At 41.3% G+C, this 22,426-nt stretch overlaps 1 protein-coding gene across 5 annotated transcripts in view; it reads left to right on the top strand.

Moving 5' to 3' along the window:
- ELMO1 (engulfment and cell motility 1) overlaps positions 1-22,426 on the top strand; it is a 309,377-nt gene that overhangs the window by 60,870 nt on the left and 226,081 nt on the right. For all 5 annotated transcript variants that reach the window (XM_061996717.1, XM_061996716.1, XM_061996714.1 and 2 more), the window contains 3 exons: positions 2,026-2,066; positions 3,155-3,227; positions 16,010-16,060. In XM_061996717.1, coding sequence (XP_061852701.1) covers positions 2,026-2,066; positions 3,155-3,227; positions 16,010-16,060 — 165 coding nt within the window. The remainder of the gene's footprint in view (positions 1-2,025; positions 2,067-3,154; positions 3,228-16,009; positions 16,061-22,426) is intronic.

Genomic DNA, 22,426 nt, shown 5'->3' on the forward strand with positions numbered 1-22,426 from the left:
CTGTTCTGTTTGGCTGCAGCCTGGCTATGGCTATGCAAACAGCTGAGCCAGTGCAACAGGGAGAAGCTGCCGTGGAGAAAAGGATGTTGGCTGTGGCAGCAGGGAACAGTTTCACACTTCTTGCCTTTTCTGCTGTGTACCAGTATTTGCTGGTCATTTAGGCACACAGTGAGTCAAGTGAGGCAATCCAGATGAAATCTATTTCATTCCTTTTTACTGGGCCAATTTTCAGTTTGATCAAGTTCCCTAGTGTGGCTCATCTGGATGGTCATGTGAAAATAGCAGTGGGCAGTGAAAGAGGAAGGATGGAAACCAGGGACTGAGATAGTATGACAAGGGGGGACAGGCTCCTTTCAGCAAATGCTTTTATTCGTGTTTGATTTAAATGATCTTGTGTTATGGTTTGGGGCTCTCCAGCTTGGAGGAGACTGGGGGGTGAGCTCATTAATGTTTACAAATACCTAAAGGGTGGGTGTCAGGAGGATGCAGCCAGGCTGTCCTTAGTGATGGCCAATGAAAGGGGAAAGGGCAACGAGTACAAGCTGGAACATAAGAAGTTCCAAAGAAACACAAGGAGAAACTTCTTCCCTGTTCAGGTGATGGAGCACTGGAAGGGGCTGCCCAGATGAATTGTGGAGTCTCCTTCTCTGGAGACATTCAAACCTACCTGGATGAGTTCCTGTGTGACCTACTCTAGCTGGTCCTGCTCTGGCAGGGAAGTTGGACCAGATGATCTTTTGAGGCCCCTTCCAGCCCTTGAGATTCTGTGATTCTATGACTGTTCAAATAACAAATCCTTTCCTGACCTGACCATGGAGCTCCATCTCTGGCTTTCTGTCTATGCAGTGATGCAGTTCAGAAAACAAATTCAAGGGAAAAATAATTCTTCCTCCAAACAATACACCCTGCTACTGAGTTAAATATTAACCAAGTCACTTTTCTGTAAACATTAAAGAGAAGCAGCTTGTTTTAACAAAAGTGTTGGTTTATGGACAGTTGCATGATGAGTTTTTTGTATTTCATTCCTTGTGTTTGCCTTTTAAGAATTCAGTGAACTGTAATTCTTGGAAGTAAGTAGAAAGATGATCCATTGCTGTTTAGGTGGCTCCTGTGCTGTTTAGGTGATTGGGGAATTTTCACAGAGCAGCATGTGTGAATCACAGAATGGTAGGGGTTGGAAGGGACCTTTAGAGATCATCTAGTCCAACCCCCATCATGACATCATGTAGTCACCCAGTATTGGAGGGGAAAAAGGTTCGGTAGTCACCTAACTGGTGAAATTCGGTCTTTTTCTTTTTGCTATGCAATTTTGTCTATGTTTGGGGTTACAAAATGCATTTTCTTTTAGCCAGCAGTCTTGTGTGAGTGCACCCTGTGTTTATAACAATGTTCAGAGTGTTGCAACATCACCAAACTAGGCTGTTCCTTCTATTCTGGGACCCAGAGCAACTGAGCGGTTTTCAGTCAGTCCAAACGCTCGTGCTCACAGATGTAAAGGATAAAGCAGAAGTGATACCTCTGGGATCTTAACACCTTCCAGCTGGTGTTTACTCAGAGAGGAACCTGCATATGTGTATGTAAGAGAGAGGATTACTGTCATCATGTGACCATATCTGAAAGGGACAAAAGAAGGTTTAAAAATATTGGATGTCTTTCTTGCTTCAGCTGTCGTTCCTGGAAAATGCTCAGGTTGATAGCTAAATTTTCTACTTCTGTTGGGTAATGAGATTCAGTGTACACAAAAGGCCCTTTGATTTCTCACTTGAGAAGCTGAGTTGATGCTGTCTGGGCTAACGCTGACAAAAAGGACAGATAATGTCATCACACATGTGTGTAGAATTGCTTTCTTTATAGATTCTCAGAACAAAACAGCCAAAAATGTGGGAGTTCTATCAAGCTTGATATTGAAAAATGAAATACTACCAACTTGTTTTGTTCTTTGAAGTCAATCATTTTGGAATCTTAATTGAAGAGCTCAGGGCTGTTCCAGTTCAGTGATATTTTGTTTTGTTTCTCTTTAACCAGAAAAAGCCACTGTCCTCAATAATAAAAGAAGTCTGCGATGGGTAAGTTCTGCCCTTTAGTATGTGCTAGATACTGTACTTTTTGCCTTATTAAACCAACCAAGAGGGATTTTTTTTTTTTCTGAAGCAAATCTAGAGATCAGTATGACTTGTCATTAGTTTCTTAAATCTTGTGGTGGTTTTACCTTCAGATTTTGAATTTGCAGCATATTTTGGATTAATTACTTGGCAGATGAGGTTCCTAACAAAGCAGCTCCATCATGGGGGGTGTCTCTCCTTCAGACTATTGCCTTTCTGCACAGAAATGCATTTTATCTGCTCACTTTATGCTTGTGGTGCCGGCAACTCATGGATTAAGGAACTAAAGTCCTGACCTTGGCTTTGGTTTTTGAGCACTGAGTCTAGTGGCTACTGTAAGCTGATCCATTTGATGTGGCTGCTCATGTGAAACTCAAATGTTCACCACAGGTCCTCCAGTATGGACTAATAATTGGCTGAGAGAAATACCTTGCTTCAGTTTAAAATGTTAATATTTGAGGACAAAAATACTGTTTTAAGCAAGTGCTTCCACACAGGAGAAAGTAGTTTGTCTTAATCCAGTTGCTGCCAAGTATTTAATGCTTAATGAAATATATAAACTTAATACTTTATGTTCAATAGGTATTGTATAAGCTAGAATAAAACCTTGGCACAGTAAATTTTTTAGGTCTGTTTTAATGATTTAGTGATCTTGCTTAGTACAGGCAAAAATGATGCTTGCTATCTTTTGTAAATATAGAATAAATATCAGATTATCAGCTTATTTTTGGAGCAGTTAAATGTCACTGTAGCAACAAAAGTCATTTATCTTCTCTGTCCCCATGCCTTTCTTGACCATGGTCAAGTTGAGGGCTTTGTTTCACATAGGCAAAGTGAAAGTGTCATTTATAGGATGCACTTGTATTGAAGTTTCCTCTTTGTAAGCATGCTTTTATCTTAAACTTTGGAACTCATCATTGAAAGCCACAGAACAGTGTGAGAACAACATGGGAATGCCAGGCATTTGTTTGAACATAGTAAAGTTAGGTAAAAGGTACTTACTGAGTTTTTAAGATTTCCTTCTGTGATTACTTTATTTTCCTGTTTCTAAGGTGGTCTCTTGCAAATCACGATCAATTTGCACTGCAGCATGCTGATAGTTCTAATTTCTACATCACAGAGAAGGTAGGTAAATCATCTGCCATGATTCCTGCATTGCCAATCAACATGTTATTTTAAGTTAATGTATAAAAATACAGAGTATTTTCTGAAATGCTGACGAGAGGGTAGATTTTGGGAGACCTGACTTAATGAATTTGCACAGATTTCTTCAGTTTGAAAAGGCAAATACAAGTTTGAACATGCCAAGGCCTTGACATCTGTTGAATCTGAGACTTCAGCATGAGCCCTTGAGCTTTGGTATTTGTGTGTGTTTAGTATTCTGCTGACAAGTGGTGTACAGGAAATTGAAATATGCAAAACACAAAGGACTCTTTGAAGTCTGAGGAGGCCTTTGGTGTGTGTCACTTCCCTTTTTGGCTAATCAGGTAGAAATAAGTTTCAGGGGCTGTGTAATACTTGCTACTCCTCCCTGCTTGATGTCTCGTGTGTTTTCCAGTTCTGTATGCTATGCTGGCTTATTTTTTTGGTCCCCAGAGAGCATGGCAATAGGTGATTCATGAAGTGATGCAGTGATTTGCTTTAGTAGGGGATTTGGACTAGACAATCTCTAGGTGTCCCTTCTAACGCTGACTATTAGGCACAAAGTAACAAAATGGCTGTAGCTGTAATAAAGATGGAATGTCTTGTCTAAATAACTGGGACATGCTCATCTGAACAAGACCAAGCAGTACATTCAGTCCTGGCATTACTGAGAGAATTGCTGGAATTACAGAAGAAAAGATGTGTTTGGAAGTACACATCAGTGCTGCAGAGGTACCACTTCTTGGCAACAGGAACAGAGCACCGTGCAAAACCTGCTGAAATCCGCATGCAGGTTCCCTGACCTCAGTGAATTTTGAGTTAAATAGACCTGAGTTTAGCTGCATAGACGTAGATACCTCTTGCTGGCCTTGTTATCAGTTTAGTTTGGCTTACTCTTAAGTCTTTTGGGTTTATTTTACATTTCACAGTTGTTTAGGACCTCCTAAATACAGCTAAGTAATGAACTAGCTGCTGTAATTCCAGGAAGTAAAGGGGGCTTAGACCCAGTTAAGCATTTAGAAAGACTAAATTTAGCAGGACAGCTAGTGTAGTTGCTCATAAGATAACGATGCAGACCAGTTTCAGCTTTATTTTAACTATTTGTCACCTCAGTCAACCTTCTCAGTGTCACAGTTGCTTTTGGGATCTCCCCCTTCTCCCCTTGTGTGTCTGAGGGTTTTTTCCTCCTTTCTTTTCACATTTCAGTTGACAGACACTCCAAAGGCCACCACAAGGAAAACTGCTGAAGTAATTCTTGGCTGCTGTGTTTTACCTCCTGTGTTGTGCCTCCACCCAAATTTAATAAGCAAGACTGTTTTGCTAATTGCCCTGAATTGTGACACAACATTTTCCAATAAGCCAGACACAATTGAACTTGCCTGTTGGCATTTAAGTCCTGATTGTACAGTGACTATTTCCCAGAAGCCAGACACAATTGAACTTGCATGTTGGCATTTAAACTCGGATTGTACAGTGAGTATTTCCAAGAAGCCAAGATTGAGCGAGCACTAGGGCTTCTTAAAGGGATTTGTCTCGATGTAGTTGGAGGAATCTTCCAGGCTTTACCTCTGCTTTTGATGAGTGAGATCCCGCAGCTTTGGAGAAGAGAAACGTTTTCAGTTCTGCACAAAAGGAAGTCTGATGGCTTTTGGCTGCCTCTAACTTGCAGTAAGAGTGGAAAATGATGGTCTTCTGGAACATTTGGGATTGTACTGCAGAAAGGACTTTGAGTTTGTTTATTCCCTACTGAAAATATGCAGAGTGTCTGACTCTGAGTCACATAAATAAGAGAGAAGAACTCTAAATGCCACCAGTATTACTCAGATGTCTGTGACTTTTATTAGATATTGTTCACTGTTTATCACTGCTTATTGGATAGTGGCTATAAAGAGAGGCTTATATAGGCCATCACCCCTTCTACATACTTTCTCTCATCTCTAGGCAGTTGGATATTGTTGCTGTCTGAATTAAAACATGAAAAACACCAGGCATGAGGACAAACACATGCACTTCAATGAAGCCATAGTGCTGTTAAAGCCCACGTTACTCCAGTCTGCCTTTTACTAGGACACGAGCAGAGCTTGCTTTGTGCTGCTGACAGCTTCTAACAAGGAAATATTTTTCAGTGCTCTCGAAGCTGAATTTTATGTCTGTACATATGCAGAAAACGTTATGTGTAGGTCGTGTTTCTGCAGAGCCCGGATGACTGACCTGATCTAGGTGGACCTGCTTCTGCAGGGGGGTTGGACTGGATGATCTCTAAAGGTCCCTTCCAAGCCCTACCATTCTATGACTACTGAGTGATGACCTTTCAGGTAGAGGTGCTTTGTTTTTAAGGTCTCACCATGTTTAAAGTTACCAGACAGAAAAGCAATTAATGAATCCTTGTACGAAGTCACAAGAAACTTTGAAGTGCAAACGTTACAAATGTGGGACTGTCAACACATGGCTTACAATTACAATTTTGTTTTTGGGTGGCAAACAGCGCATCTGTGTTTTGGTTGTCATATGCGGAACTCTGTCTTTTGTAGCTGACCTATATTTCCCGATTATACCGTACATAAATACAAACAACGCCCAAACAGTTGTATCGGGTTTTGGGGTGGGGTTTTTTGCCTGTATCATTTGGAGAAATGCTTCTTTAGGAGTAGCAATAATTCTTTCAGGCTTACAAGAGCAGTTTCTTAACAGCTCTTGACTCAACCAGGTTTCCTGCTAGAGGATAGGGCTTATCACAGCAGATGCAGTTTAGGGTGCTGCCTCTGGAGTTCTGGCTTGGCTCTGTCTGTGCCCATGAAAGTGCAAGTGGAAATTGCTGATTATGGATTTTAGAGGAGAGAAATAAAATATGAGGTTATGTGAACAAGAAAGCCAAGCAGGCATAGTGCCTAAGCTCAAGCCTAGCTGGTGTTTTGACTGCAATGTATTCCCTTTTTAATTACATTACTAGATGTATCTTTATATTTAAAGGCCTTATTTATCCTGAATGAGCATTTCTTTGGTAGGTCAAACATCTAGAAGCCTGGCTTCTGAACCAGGATGTCTGGAACACTGTAGCCCAGACAAGCACAAGTTTAGAACAGAAAATGCTATATGAAGAGTAGAAAGTGGCTCTATAATTTTGAGTGCTACGTATGTTCCTGGGCTGAAAACCACAGCTTGGATGTCTGTCTGCTGTGTTCTTCTGCTGGCAGTGCTAGGAGTGTAAGGACAGGCATCCAAAGGGCTCATGCAGCATGGTGGTGGGTATGCCTGCTCTCTTGTCACTGCTCATCCTTAGCCTTACAGACAAGGTCTGGCTCTAGATGCGTTGTGTTTAGATGACAGCACTGCCTCAAAGGGGTTTTGTGGTTAGTCACACCTGCAGATGTCACAAAGTTTAACAACAAGGGGGGCTTGCAGGAGTGTGGGACTGAGAAAGAACAGTCTTCAACCTGACTTCACTGCTAGAGGCAGAATGCAGTGGCTCTTAACCCTGCATCTGAGCAACTATCAGGAATAAAAGGCTGACTAAGTCTTGCTGTGAAGGGCTTTGTGAGCCAACTCTGACCTGTGTTCAGCACACGGTGATGATACTGGTGCCTTTTTTTTACTATTACCTTTTAAATTTAAGGGCACTACATTTTCTGTGTATTGACTGCAGCTCTTTTTATTCAGACACAATTTCGTTGTGTTATCTGGAGTCTCCCTGTGAGATTTTTTTTCTCCCTCTTTCCTGACTCCCACATTTCCCTTTCATTCATCTGTTCCTACTGCATAAAAGGGACGAGAGCAGACACTGAATTCTATCCATCAGTTTTGATACTTTTAGTGCTGCTTTGCAAATGGAGCTGCCCTCACTTTACTTTCATCGTCATTACTCAGCTCTTTGCTGCGTTTGCAGACAGACGTCCTTCTACCCCCTGCCTTCCCCAAGCTGAGAACCTGGGTAGAGCCCCCCGTGCTTGTTCTCTCTCAAAGGTGCTTTTGCTTGTGACCTATTTTTTGCTGAATACAACCTGTAATTGTATATTCATGTGAAATTGCACCATGCCATTACAGGCTCCCTGCGTGGGAGTGTATGCAAATGACAGGACAAGAAATGAGCCACTTGTAGGATTGGGGTTTTCTGAAGGTTTTGTTTTTTGTCTTCCACATTTTTAGTATTTGTCTGTTTTCACTCATTAATTGTACTTCAATGAGTTGAAAGTAAATGTTCTCAATAATGAATGTCCCTGATGCACTGACAGACGTGGTACTTTGTAAGCAGCTGAAATGAGAAGTAGCGTGGAGGCTGGGAACTGGAGAAATTCATGAAGTGATCTGTTCCTTTCATTTGCCATTTTCTGTTATTCTTGATAAGATGTTTCTTACTATTTTGGGGCATCTGCACAGCCCTGCAGAAATTCCTAATAAGGGCAGCACATGGAGGCAGAGCGGCCGTGCTCCTGCCTGCATGATGGATGCTGGTAACGCTGCCCGGCGGACTCCAGTAAAAACCAGGGGACACGAGTATATTTCTCTGATGAACAGAAGTAAAGCTTGAGTATTTGTACTCTAATTCACTTAGAATCCTTCCTCATGCAGGCTGATTTCAAGAACAGTGGTCATCCTTCTCTGGGCGAATTAGTCCTAGCTTTTAAGACTCATTTTAGAGAACTTTCAGGTTTATGTTTAATTTTTCAAATAAAATTATTTTGTCATGTCAACCAGTTATACTTCCTGGCCTCACCATGAATAGCTTAATTCTTCTGTTTAATTCTTCCCTTTAAAATATTTGGTACAACAATATGTCAGCAACATGCCCTCATGGCCAAGAAGGTCAATGGCATCCTGGGGCAGTAGGTTGAGAGAGGTTCTCCTCCCCCTCTATTCTGCCCTCATGCAACCACATCTGGAATATTGTGTCTAGTTCTGGGCCCCTCAGTTCAAGAAGGACAGGGAGCTGCTGGAGAGAGTTCAGCACAGGGCCACAAAGGTGATGGAGTTGAGCATCTCCCTTCTGATGAAAGGCTGAGGGTGCTGGGGCTCTTTAGTTCCCTGGAGGAGACGAGACGTAGGGGTGACCTCATTAATGTTTACAAATACATAAAGGGTGGGTGTCAGGAGGATGAAGCCAGGCTGTTCTCAGTGATGGCCAATGATAGGACAAGGGCCAATGGGTATAAACTGGAACACAAGAGATTCCAAAGAAGTACGAGGAAGAATTTCTTCCCTGTTGAGGTGAGGGAGCACTGGCAGGGGCTGCCCAGATGGGTTGTGGAGTCTCCTTCTCTGGAGACATTGAAAACCCATCTGGACAAGTTCCTGTGTGACCTACTCTAGGTGGTCTTGCTCTGGCAGGGGGGTTGGACTGGATGATCTTTCGAGGTCCCTTCCAACCCTTAAGATTCTGTGATTCTCTATAATATCTTCTGTTTAATTCCTTCATTCCACATCAAGGCTGATGAGATAGATCAGCTCATCTTTGTTGGGTTTTGTTTGTTTAGGTTCGTTTTTTAAAGCTGCATAGACATTTATTGTCTTGAATTTAGTTTGTTATTTAGGTATGCAAGTAGTCACAAGTTTTCTCTCACAGCACTTGAAGAACAGGTATGGTATACCAAAGGCACAGAGTGACTGGATTTGGCTAATAGCAGTTGTGTGTAAGATCTGGCTGGCAGAAAAATGCTCTGTCAGCTGTCTTCATACTTAAGGTAGTTTTACAAGGTGTGGTGAACGGACATCACAGCTCACTGCTGAAAGGAGATGGTTCTGACTTCTCCTCTTTCACAAGAGATCCTGCTGCTTCATTTCAACTGGCTACAGCATTTCTGACAGTTTTTGGAGGTGGTGGCAAGGGCAGAGAGGGATAATTTTGTGCCACTTAATTAAATTTGCCTAATAAAAAATCTCCCTGAGGTAAGGATGAGACAGGCACGATGAATCATGTCCAGGAACGGGCTGCAGAGAAGGAAGAAGTTAGTGGTAGGAAGAGAAATGAAACTTTGCTCCTTTCAACAGCTGTAAGCTGATACATCCCTCAGTTGCTTATGTAACGTCTTAGGCTGATGGTGAATGAATTTGTTGGTAAATTCTGAGTATAGTCACAAATGGAGAAGGGATGTTTTACCTGCAGTCTCTCTCTGTCTGTGAGAAAGGGCTCAGGCAACGAGTGGGAGTACAATGTACATGTTAGGGAAGCACAAGCACCTGCAGGCTTTGCCTTAAACAGGTTCTCTGTGTGATTCCAAATCTAGTGTTTGCAAAAGGAACTGGCTTGCTTTCCTGCAGTGCTTATTCCTGTCTTTTACCTTCCAAACTGGACAAACCCCAAAATGACAAAATTTTCAGCTAGTTTAGTTCCCTGTTGACTCATCAACTAGTTAAACAGCTGCTTATGTCACATAAAAACAGTAACAGAAACGAGCAAGAGACTGAAAAGCAATGCTGTGTAGCAAGCTGTACTTTGATTTAGTAAAAATGACTGTGAGCCACAGTCTTGGCTTGAGTCTTCAGCTATTTCTCTTAGCAGCAGCGTCTGCTTCAGGAGCTGCTACTCCTGCACTGAGTCCTCAGCGGTGCACTGGGTGAATGCATTGAAGAACTGGCTTCAACTTGATAATCCTTATTTGTCTTGGACTTTCTTGTTGTGTCCATACCAGTTCCCTGTTCCAATTGCCCTGCATGATCTCACCAATGACAACGTGAGCCCAGCAAACGGTGTCATTTCCTGATGTTTATTTTTGCAGAGTTCAGCTCTTATGTTCCAACTTATCAGAGGATGATGGGGTTGCTTGTAATCTGCCCACCCTTTCCTTGGTACTGGTACATCTGAATGTGTGGTTGCTCGAATTGGGGAACTGATCCAGGTTAAAAATAACTTCTGTGTAACTTGTTCTAATGTGTCAGAGGGATGTCTGCCCACAGTGTAATACTACTGGTGCTCTGCAGAGCAAGTGGTATCTGATAACATCGTCCCTGTAGATCACAGCGCCTGAAGATGAGTAAATCATGCAAAGCACGGACTTTCTTTTGTTTTAGGATGTGGTGTCAGTGGCATTCAAGATGGCATTACTGTGGGGTGCTGGAGAAGAAGATAGCTGAGCTTTCTTTTTCCCCTGCATTGCCTCATTCCCTTCACTTCATTAGCATCCTAGTGACTGCTGCTGGAGAGCGAGTTGGTTCAAGTTATGGTTCTGACTAAAGAAAACTCTGGAATTTCAGGGTGTTTTATTTTTTTTCCTTCTTTTTGTGAATGGACAAAGGAGAGGAAGAGGTAACTTTAACCTTTTTTAAGTTTAGGTGGTTGGCTGTGCTGCTGCAGTCTGGTAGATCCAAGGTACAGAAAGTGGGAGCCCACATACTAGAAGGATATATTCAGAATTGTACTTCTTGTGGGCTGCAGAGTTGCTCTGGATTAGTTATCCCCTGAAACTACAGCACTGGTTTATTTACTAGTTTCTGTAATCCTGGAATAAGAGTAGATAAACAGCATGCAAAAAAACTTCATCCTTTGAGAAATCTCAGCCAAACCACCAACATTTAATTTTTAAAGGAAAATGTTACCATCAAATTCTAACATGAAAAACTAGAAGACATTCTCCCTGTTTCCATCAGCTTTCCAGAAAAGGAATTGTATCACCAGATTATTTGCCCCAGTATTTCTTCTTCTAAAGCAGTTCAGTCCTGTCGTGCCAAGGGTGTTGATAATTACCTTTATCTCTCGGCTCTCATCGAAGTTTTTGGTGACTAAAAATGAACTTAAGATTTCCTATCAAGTCAGCCAAATGTTATATCTAAGCTCATAGTCTATTTACAGCTACAGTAGAAGCAGCAAGTGCCATTCAGTGTTGTGATCTGATGGTGGCTTTCACTCCCTTCATGTTTCTTCAGCATTCACTTTTGTTGTAATGCAGGTCCTGGAGGCTATATCTACACTTGGTCCATTTAATGTCCCTTATGAAGGCCATGAAATTCTTTCATCTCTTCTTGAACCTGCTGATACTGCTTACTTTCACAGACTGTTGTGACAGGAAGCTCAAGTAGTTCACTATCTGCTAAAGAGGGGTGTTTTTCCTCTGCTTTAAACTGTTCCCATATTGCTTTCATCAAGTACCCCATAGTTCTCATACTGCACGGTTTGTTAACAGTTTCTCCACTACTTGCCCTCCTGTGGCCTTTATCTCCCTCCAAACTGAGGAGCCCTTGCCTTATGAGACTGCTGCTCAATCCCATTGAGCATTTTGCTTGCCTTTTCTCTGCATTTTCCTTGATGCTACTGTGTCCTTATGATGTCAAGAGCAGACTTGCCCACAGTGCGCTGGCATATGGACTCATGAAGTTCTTGTGTTGTGGCAAAGTGATATCTTCTGCTTTAAGGGAGATCTGTCAAGAAGAACTTGCTACTCTTTCCTGCAACTTAAAAGAGTATTTCTTAGCTCTATTTTTTTTGTTGTTTTGTCAATTTGGGGGAAGTTGTAATAAAATACGAGTAGTATGGAAATAGAAAAGAATCTATTACTTAGCAATATAAACATGTGAAGAATTTTAGAGTTCTTGCTGTTATTCTTGAGCCTAGTTAAAGAATTCTGAAGGAAGCTGTTTGGTCAAAGTAAAAGAACAGTGCTGAGCGAGCTATAACCATGGGAACCAACGCTTCTATGCCTTCCTCAAATATGTTAAGAAAACATTCCATTCCAACCAGTTGCGGTGAGATGTATCTTGAAGCGTTTTGCTGGGTATAACAGATTATTACATTGAGAAGACAAATGCGTGGCAAAATAAACTTCTAGTTTTTCTTGGTAAGTTTTTGATAACTCCTCCCAGCAAAGCTCTGAATGAATGGATTGACTGTTTTGATAGGAAGGTGAATTCTTGTATCTTCATCCCTCTGCATGGTTTGGTGGACTCTTTTAAGTCCTGGGCTTGCCTTTTTATAACTGCAAGTCTATGCAAGGCTCCTGCTTGTGTTTTGGGTACAGCAGCCTATGGCATAGTAAAGGCAGAGCTTTGAGAAGGAATGGAATCCAGTGGCAGATAATGTAGGGTCATGTTTCTTCAGCTGGTAGAGCTGGAAGTCAGAAAGCCCTGAGACATGAACACAAGGCAAACCATCCAGGTATCTTCTACTTCCTGACATGTTTTGTTGTTTGTGTTTTCATGATAGCACTTGTCTGTCTGATTGAAAACTCATCTTGAAGTGTCGTGCTGCAGTATGAGGCTTGGAAATACTACCCACTCAATTAGAATAAAATCATCTTCTGAGTGTAAACTCTTACTAGATAAGAGTACTGCAAATGGGGCTTATTTGTATCCATAGTATAACTGCTGTCATAGCCCTTTGTAACATTCAGGTGAGAGGCTTTTAGGGGCATTTCAAATAGTACCATTTCACTGCTTCCATCGTGACCCTTTCCTGATACAGCTCAACAGCATGGACAGTATCTGCAAACCTGATGTATGTTTGAGAAGCTGATCAGAAGTGTCTTGGAAGAGTATTTTTTGTTTGGTTTTTTTTTTGTCTTGTTCTTCTGTCCCTCCCACATTAGGTGGTTGTGAACCCTGTCCTGAATAACACTGGTGCTTATGAGTACTATTGCCAAAGCCAGGCTGCTGTAATGACATTGTCATCCCAGAAAAGAAATCCACAGGATGCTGTCCCTAATACTAAGCAGATTAACTGTGTGTAAATGGTGCGGTTGGAATTAACTAGCACACTGACTGCTGCATCACACAGTTAATATAGGAAATCCTTGTGGCTTAATTATTTCTTGGTAGGTAAGTCGTTATTTAGAGTGGAAAAGCAACACTGGCTTTATTTTTTTATTGGGGAACAGCTAACCCTTTTCAGGTTCTGTTAAGACTGCTGTGTTAGGGGCTTGATGCTTTGAATACTTTCAGAGAGAAGGCATTGGCAGTTTTCCTTAAGCCTTTGTCTAAATCAGGAGCTGAAGACAGGTTTGCTATCTCTTTAGATAGCAGTGACTGAGTTTACAGTATAGGGCAGACTTGTGCACTTCACTTTGAGCCCAGCACGATGAAAGGTCCTTGGGCTTCGCGTGCCGTGAGCTCTGACAGGTGTTGCAACTTTGAGTCTGAAAGCTTTGGTGTTTCAGACTTGGCATGATAAAGAAGAAAAAAAAAAAGACCCCAAAGAAAACTTCCAGTGATGTTTTTATGTACTCTCTGTGTTTTTTCCTCTCTTTTATTTGTCACCTGCTGCCATACGGTCACTCTGGTACTTCTCTGGTTTATCCATATGGGGTGTTTGAACTTCAACCAGGTTATCAGCTTCCCTTTTCCTGCCTAAGATTTCTCTGACTACAGAGAAATAATGTATTTTTTGTCAAGGTGTTTTAAACTTGCTAGATTGGTTGTAGATTCAATCTGTGCAATCTATAAATGTCCTTATTTAATTAGAGGTTTATTTCTTTAGCCTACGTGCACGACACTATAGAGAGTACGTCAAGTTAAGCCCATCTTTTTGTAGATTAGGGTTTCACCTTGTGGCAAAACTGCTGCAGTTGAACATACTGTGGAGCATGATTTCAGCCTGGAGCAACTGTGAAATAATGGAATTCAGACAGTGGTTGACAGCTTGCTGCTCCCAAAATGGGAAGGTGTAATTCCTCGTCATGCTTCATCTCTCCTCTTTCCCTCCATTGTTTTCCTGCTCCCAAAGATGTAGTTCCACCATCTTTCTTGGGATTGCACCAGAGCTGAACCCTTGCAGATCTCATTTGTTTATTAACCCAACAGAAAACTCCTTTCTTTCCTGATGGGGCTAGTTTCTGCCAGGTTGGTGAGGTGGTGAGATGAACACACCAAGAAGTCTGTCCAGTGCCAGAGCTGATCTGAAGTGGAAAAGGGAGCCCTCTGTGTGTGTTATTTACTTTTAAGAGCAGCCTATGTACTCATCTCCAATATTTTCATAAGGATATCAGTGAACTGTCACTTCTGAATGTAATTAGGACAATTTATAAGTGTTTTCTGAGTCCTTTAATGTTGCATGCTGGGATTTGGTACCCTCCAGGTAAAGCTCATGGAACCTTGTGTGTATGTGTACATGCACATACCTGTGGCCTGATACAACTGGGGTCCAGGGACTCAGTCAAAGCTGTTGATGGAACTAGATTTAGCTATGCTGACCATCCTGAAGCAATTGCTTTTATTCAGTTCCACAAGCCCAGGAGATGGTAGCAACTAACCCACCACAACTGTTTGCAAAGTGAGTTTGTTTCAACACTGCTTTGGATTAAACCACACAAATGCACTCTTGCCACTTCATACAGATTCCTTAGACATGATGAAATGTAGTTGGGTCTGGTGCTGATTTACTACAAGAGGAGAAAATCTGGCACTTTGTTAGTGTGGTGGGATAGTTGCTCACCCTTTTTTGCCCCTCTCTTGAGTAAAGCCTGGCTGGCCTCCCTATAGCTGTTGTGGTAGGAGGAGGCTGTTGAGGGCTGAGATGAGCTGGTTGCATATGTAAGCAAAGGCACCGTAAAATAATTTCTCCCTTGTACCCCCTGTGTTGTCTGGCAGTTCAATTATTTCAGTTAGAGTGAAGAAGTCTTTGTGGGCGGTGAGGGATCTTGTAGGTAGCTAGAACCAATCTCACAGATGACTTGGATACCAAGAAAGAGACAACGTACTGAAGTTTTATTTTGGGACTGCTTGACCTGGTTTCAGGCAAGATTTGTCCTGTTTTTAGCATTTTGGATTGGAGATGTACCAGAACAGGAACAAGAAAGATGAAATGATTTGGGGAAAAATTGGCTAAACACCAGTCTGCAGAAAGCATACAGTGTGGTCTTCAGAACAAAATTAGCTCTCTTCTCTCAAACTGTTAAGGATCCCACCAGTTCCTTTGACAAATAGAGTACTGGCCCCTGAATGAGCTGTTGAACCATGAACAGAATTGTGACTATGCCTTGTGCTGTGTAAAGTCGGTACCTGTTGGTATGTTCATTGTGCTAGGCACTGTATTCTCCCAACCTGGGGTGAACAGGAGGTGGCTTGCTGAAGGAGAGGCAGGCTCCCCTGCACTTACCACAGGGGAAGACCATGCATAGGGGCACCGACCACAAAGTTGTGGACATCTGGTGAGCGTACACCATAGCTTATGCCATAGCAGCTTTTTCATCTACCCCAGCTTGAGTTTAATTGAACACATGACGTGAGCTTAACCAAAAGAAAATGTTTTAATGCTGCATCTTTCTGCCAGCTGGGTAAGGAGAATGATTTATGGCATGTTTGAACTTTACTCACTGCTAACAGCGATGCCTTCTTTTTTTTGTACTTTGAGGGAGAATGCAGAGTCGTGGTGGCAAAGCTCAGTGGGTTGGTTCCAGTGGTTTTAAGTCAGTATGTTCTTATTTATAGAAAGTGGAGAGCCAGTGGGATAAATTTTAAATCCTGCAGATGTTTAATGACAGGTTTCAGCAAACTTAGAAACTCCTCAACTATGTAGCACAATACCAGAGCCAGACACCGTGGACAGTAGAGTTAAAAGAAATATTGAGAAGTGGACAGTGGAAGTTAAACTTGGGAAGACTTGAAGTCATTCTTCAAAGGGTTCAGATTTGTTAAATATCTCATCAACAGCCACTTGTTTCTTGAAAATAATGTTAGTATGCCTCAGTGGGGAAGATTGAGTATGGATGTTAACTTACAAGTGAAAGAGGGAAGCTTTTGCATGCAACCAGGGGAATGTGCTATTACTGACTGGTTTAGTGTGGCATTCTGCTCGATGCATGTTTCATCCTTGTTTTCATAAAACCTTTTGGATTTTTGTCTTTCAGAATCGTAATGAAATAAAAAATGGAGCGATCCTTCGATTAACAATATCTCCAGTGAGTTACTGTTTGTTCTTCTCTCCCTTCAAAGTAAAGATTTGATTAGTAAATAATTGATAAGTAATTCAACTGATGTATGTATTTTTAAGCTTTAGCCTCACTATATCCCACAGTTTTCCTGCAAAGGAGGATGGTGTTGTGGTTGCAAGATGACTGTATGTGGTGTTCTCTTTTTTTTGAGTTACAGGGGTAGGGATGATACCTCTGAGTGACATTTGATGATTGGTTTGGCAGAACTGAGTGGTATTTGTCTCTCACTGGAAACAGCTTTCATGTCCAATGTACTTCTGCTTCATTGCTGGCACGAACATCTCAAGTTGCTCCATTTCTGCCCTAGAGCTCAAAGCCAAGAGAAAGTGCTGGGAGTTGAGTCAAATGTTGAGATTTTACTGGTTTTGGTTGTTTTGGTGTGTTTTTTTACCACCACCTCCTTGCCAGATCCTCAAAAAGCACGTCAGAGTTGCTGGTTGCCTTGTTTTCCTGCTGAGTTGAGCAGTGCTGTTGCCACATGCTGAAAGACACTTATTAGACCCAGAAGATGTATGTCTAAGGCAAAAGCAGTACCATTTCCTTGCTGCCCAAAGAAGTCTGCCATTAAAATGGTTTACTTCTTCATGGTGATGTTCTAACTCCTACAGATTCAAGGTGTTCTCGTGGCCAAACTCTGCCACTTTCTACTGCAGCTCATTGGAACAGACAAGACAGAGCTGTCGTGGTTTAACTTTTGGCTTCTTTTGAACCTGTTAAGAGGAGGGTTAATTACTGCCATAAAATGTGAAAATTTCTAGAAAGAAGCCACACAGAGATTATTGATACTTTTTTGGGCAAATCAATTTTCAGTTAGTAAGGTCTAGGCTCAAAGTAAAGAGACAGAAGTGTATGTTGTTTCTAACTTCTCTGGTTCCTCAGGCATCATGTGCATTCCCACTCTACCTCAGCCCACTTGATCTGCTGATGGCTCACATGGGATTTAGGAGGAAACCACCCGCTGGTGGAGCAAACTCCATTTGGTAGAACTTCCTCCCAAACAGAGAGCTCCTCCTAACTTTTAGGACTTCTTAAGAACAAATATCCACTACATTGAAAAAAGGCTTTCTACTGCCCAGACTTGGGATCTCATGAAATCAAAACAACATCTGTGGTTCATCAAGAACCAATGTGGTCCAAACACACTGCATCATTCTTTGGTGTAACCACACCATGGAGTGATGGCATCAGATGACTCATGCAATCCTTCACTGTCTCAAAATCCACAACCAGTTGCACCATACAAAACTGAAGAGAGGCTGTACTGCGACTGACCTGTGGAAATGGCTTTTTGTCATCACGATCACTTGTGCAATTGGAAAAATGACTTAGAAACGCCAAAGACAAATGTCGGATTTATAACACTGTTAATATTGATGGGCAGAGAGGTGGAGCTTTGCGTAAGACTTGATCTGCTTGTTCTGTTTCTTAGGTGTTTTCCCTTAGGGATCAGTCAACACAGACAGGAGTCCTCAGGATACTGAGGTATTACCTGCTGCCTACAAAGTTACAGACTACTCTGACACTGGGCTGCAGTTTAAAGTGATTCAGCCATCCTGTTATAAAATGGAAGACCAGTCTCTTTCGAGTCTTCAGAATGAATACTAATCCCTAAACCAGTGTTTATTTTCCATTTTTTCTGACATTTTGAAGGAATGTGGTTTTTTCCAGAGTAGGAGAAGTAGCTTGGAAGGAGGTTCCAGAGAACCTCATTGTGTTTTGCCAGATTAGAGAGTATTTGTATTCTGTACATAAAAGCAAGTTCTGCATATTCCCAGCCTACAAATAGTATCTTTGCTTTTAAGGTACTGTTGAAGTAGTGGTCATCATAGAGGTACCTAAAATAGATAACAGCTTTCAAGCTATGGGTTTTGTACTGGTGACCTACACAATGATTGTCATTTACCTTGAAAAGCTAACAGGCCATCTGTTTCCATTATTCCTCTGAAATTCTTTATGAGAGCAACAGTAGCTGGAGGAGATAATGTGAAGAACAGGCTGCGTGATGTTCTCCTGCAAAATGGGAAAGATGCTTTCCTAGCTGCTAGACCTGGGTGGGAAATGGTTTTCTCATCCTGTGAAAATATTAAGATTCTGAATACTTTCTCCTCACTTTTTACTTCTATCCCAGTTCAGTATAAACTACCTCCCCTTTTCACCATTTCATACCAAAAATGCTTTTTGAAGTGGTGGAAGGATTAGAAAAGGAGAAGATTGAGAGAAATTAAGAGGAGACATATGCACATTATGTAGTGTCTGGGATGTGTGTGTGTAGTTCCAGAGAGACCTGAGCTGCCTAATTCCTGCCTATTGTGGGGGTGAAAAACCCCCAAACCTGTCTTGAACTTCACAAGCCTTTTGAAGAAACTTTTTTCCCTTGAGGAGATGAGAAAGATCACTTTGACCAGTTCTGAAGGCTGCATAAACTTAAAATGCTTTCCCAGTTCTTAATTTTCATGCAATTTATTACTGTGACAGCTAGTACTCCCGGCTATACCCATTCACAGTTGCATGCCATGAGTCATTGGAAATTGGGTGAGAAGGATGAGATGCACTCTTTGAGTTCTATTGTTGTTAGCCTCAAATTGTGTATTGCTCATGTACACAGAGCAGTTATTATTAAAGATTCAAAGGGGTGGGGGGGGAGGTAATTTTATCTGGAAGTGATAAACCAGCATTTTTGCCTTTAAAAATACCCCTAGAATTTAAAATCTCAGCTCTCCAAATGTAAATGTGAAATACTTTCTCCTTTTTAATCTCAAATTGAGATTATTTTCTGTGCATACCTCAGGACCTTTTTGTGAAAATCGTTGTCAATATTTCAAGGGCGAAACTGCAGTTACACTGTGCTGCTAAAGCCATTATAAATGCTTCCCTTCAGAGATTTACAATGTGTCTGTTTTAAACTTCTTTGAGTTAAAACTTTGCAAACGCCAGTCGTTAGGCCTGGTGGGAATTTGAACTGCCTCTTTGTTTCTGTAGGTCTGTTTGCTAAGTTTGTGCAATTCTCTAAAAGGCTGTTTTTTCTAAACAATGCTATTTTTTTCCTCTATAAGCCACTCGCCACACAGACACTCTGTTTCCTAGGTAACTCGAGTACAGATTGCATTTCTCTCATATTATCTTTGTTCCTATATCATCTTTCTTATTTATTTTTAACCTCTCCTATCATCTTTCTTAACAACTCTTTGTGCTATTGTGTGTTTTTGCAGTTTTCTGTGACCTGTTTTCCCCTTTTGTCCATTTGCATTTCTGAAGGGACTCATAAAGAATTCCTTATGCGATATTTCCTTGTATTTGAACACATCAGACAGTTGAAATGCCAGATTGTTATTGTCTGGGTTTTTTTTTGATGCCCATATTGCAGTGGATGGTGGGTAGGTGTGTAAATAAATAAGCTGTAATTGCTCCTGAGTGTGAAACTGTTCTGAGAGGACAGTTGTGTCCTGCAATGCAGCAAGCAGAGTCCAACCTTTTAGCGTGTGCAACTGCAGAATTCCTCCCCATCAGATCCTGCAAATCCGGGTTCAAATGACTCATCATTATAAGGATGCTAAAATCCTGGGAAAACAAAACTGAAGGAACTTTTTAAGGTTTAGTGATTTTCAAATAGAACTGATGATTTGAGCACTTGCTTTTTATTTGAAAGCAGCTTCTTGGGCACTTAATATGACTTGCTCATGAACTATTTACCTTAAAAGCCGAGTCAATGGACAGCCTTTTATAATGTGGTATTTCTGGTGCCTCATGATCATTTACTTTTGTTGCATGTTTTTCTTTGGTCCCCTGGTTGGAGATTGGTTGAGATCTCAAACCTCTAAATTGTAGGCAGCTGTACTAGCATTTCTAGCATGAGCAATCGTGTAAATAGAGATGTTCATTAATGATTATCACAGTGTTTTTCCCCAAATGATTTTACAGGTGTGAGCAGCATGAGTTGTTTTATTTGTGTGATCTACACAGACAAGGAAGTGTAGAGGGTTTTGGTTTTTTTAACCTATTTCTATTTCTGAAAACCTCTACCTTTGAGTAAAAGTTGGGAATTTGACCTATAATCTCTAATTTAATCAGTCTCTAATGAGACTGAGGGGAGATCTTATTACTATTTACAAATATCTAAATGGTAGATGTCAGGAGATTGGGATATCCCTTTGTTCTATGGTATCTAGCAACAGGACAAGGGGTAACGGGGTCAAGCTGGAACACAAAAAGTTCCATTTAAACATAAGAAAAAACTATTTCTCTGTTGAGGTGAGGGAGCCCTGGCACAGGCTGCCCAGGGAGGGTGTGGAGGCTCCTTCCTTGGAGGTCAAGACCTGCCTGGACACATTCCTGCATGACCTGATCTAGGTGAACCTGCTTCTGCAGGGGGATTGGACTAGGTGATCTCTAAAGGTCCCTTCTGACCTCAACCATTCTATGATTCTGATCTACAGTTCCTTTAACACATTCTCACTGTCTTGATGTTCTTGAAGTTCAGTAAATACATAAATATTTGCAATTAAGCTTATGATTGTGATTATGTTTATCATGTAATGATGAATTAGTTATTATTGAATCTTACACCAGGAGCACATAGAAGTCAATGAACCGCTTCAATATTTATCTGCTTGTGGTATAAGAGGAAGATTTGGGAAGTGAAGTTGATTTCTGGTTGATATACAGTTGTAGGTGAAGTGACAGTAACAAGCCAGGCAAAGGCAGCAGTTTAAACCAGCACAGTGCTTAAACTCTGAGTGATTTAAATTAAGCCACAGAAATGTACCTGGTTGGTTAGTACAAAACTGTGTTTGGTAGATTCTGATGGCTTTATGTATGCCCTTTTTCTAGCAGAACGTTGAATAATGTGAGTAACTTATTTACAGGGAAGAGCAAAATACTCTTATTCTATTTGCTCTTTGTAAAAGGTAAAGAAGAAAACTGATTACACAATGACAAACCAGTAATTTAATTTAACAGTCCAAATTTCTTCTGTAGCACATTAATACTTGATGGTGGTTGCATCTGGAATTTGTGTGTTCCCTCCTGTCCTTGCTCGCTGTATTTTGTATTCGGTACAGAAACCCTGCGGACGTCTGGGTAATAAGTTGCTTTCAAAGTTTGCACAACGTATTTAGTGGCAAAGAATGACAATTTGATCAGCAGAATCCCTTGTTAGGATGATGTTTGGATTCCTAACCTTCAAATGGTTATATGAATCTCAAAGCAAGTCACATCTTGGATTTAGGTCATTAGTTTTCTTTTTAAGCTGACAATCTCATCAAGCTGCTCCTTTTAAGCGCCGCTAGTCCCTAAGGGCAACCTTTCTGGCTGTCCTTGGAGCAAGTCATTTAAGACTAGACTTGCAGCTTATGCCTCGTGGCAGCCTTTCGAAATGCTGGTTCTTCAACAGCACGCAAGTTTTACAAGCTTCCTGTCTTCCTTCCTCTCTGAACAGGAGAGCAGTTAACGCTGTCTTTCATTTACTTGAACAGCCAGGTTTCTGTTAATTCCCTCATAATGGTTCTCAGTTGGGCAGGTTTTATATATTTATTTATTCTTACCTGAATGATATTTCAATAGGAGCAGAGACCTGGCAGCTAGCTCTGCTGTTGCATTAATGAGCTCTACTCTCTGTCCATCCACCGATGGACTGTAAATCATTAAAACAGCTCCCTGGTAAGCACTCAGAGCGTATTTCATCTGAGTTTCATTTTTTAATACAGTCATAAGTGAGCAGTACTTTCCATAAGCACGTATGAGTGCTATGGCAACAGCAACTAGGAAGCTTGTGAGAACTGCATCGTATTCACTGAAGCAGCTCTTTCACCCGTCAGGCACTAGTGAAGACAACAGCCAGTGTTGCTTTTGGCCACACTTTCCAATGAGATGTGTGCTGGCACTCTTGCTGGGACAAATATTTGTTTATTCCTTTAACCAAGATCTGCTCTGCCATTATCAGTTCTTTCCCAGTACTGAAAGTAGCAAGGTTTATTGGATACAATGTCTTGCAGAACTTGCTTGATGTAGGAAAAGTACAGCTGTGTAGAAACTTTGCTGATGGGGTCACTGGCACTGGCATAGTCAGAGCCTAGGATGTTATAAGCTCTCTTTTATATGTTTAAAACAGGGCTGAACCACTTTTGTTATCAGAGAGGCATTGCTTTATAGATTTCTGTGCACTGTAGAGGAGACCAAGCTCTCTCTGATCTAAGATGGTATTTTGGATTTAGTTTGGTGAATTTCAAGCTCTCACTGACTTCAGAGGAAAGGGGATTAAGGTATCTCTGTTGAACCATTGGTCCTGCTCATGCTGCAGTTCTGCAGTGTAGGTGAGCTGTTAGTGCACATCCCTCT

This window comes from Colius striatus, chromosome 5, assembly GCF_028858725.1.
Source record: "Colius striatus isolate bColStr4 chromosome 5, bColStr4.1.hap1, whole genome shotgun sequence".
Classification (NCBI taxonomy): Eukaryota; Metazoa; Chordata; class Aves; order Coliiformes; family Coliidae; genus Colius; species Colius striatus.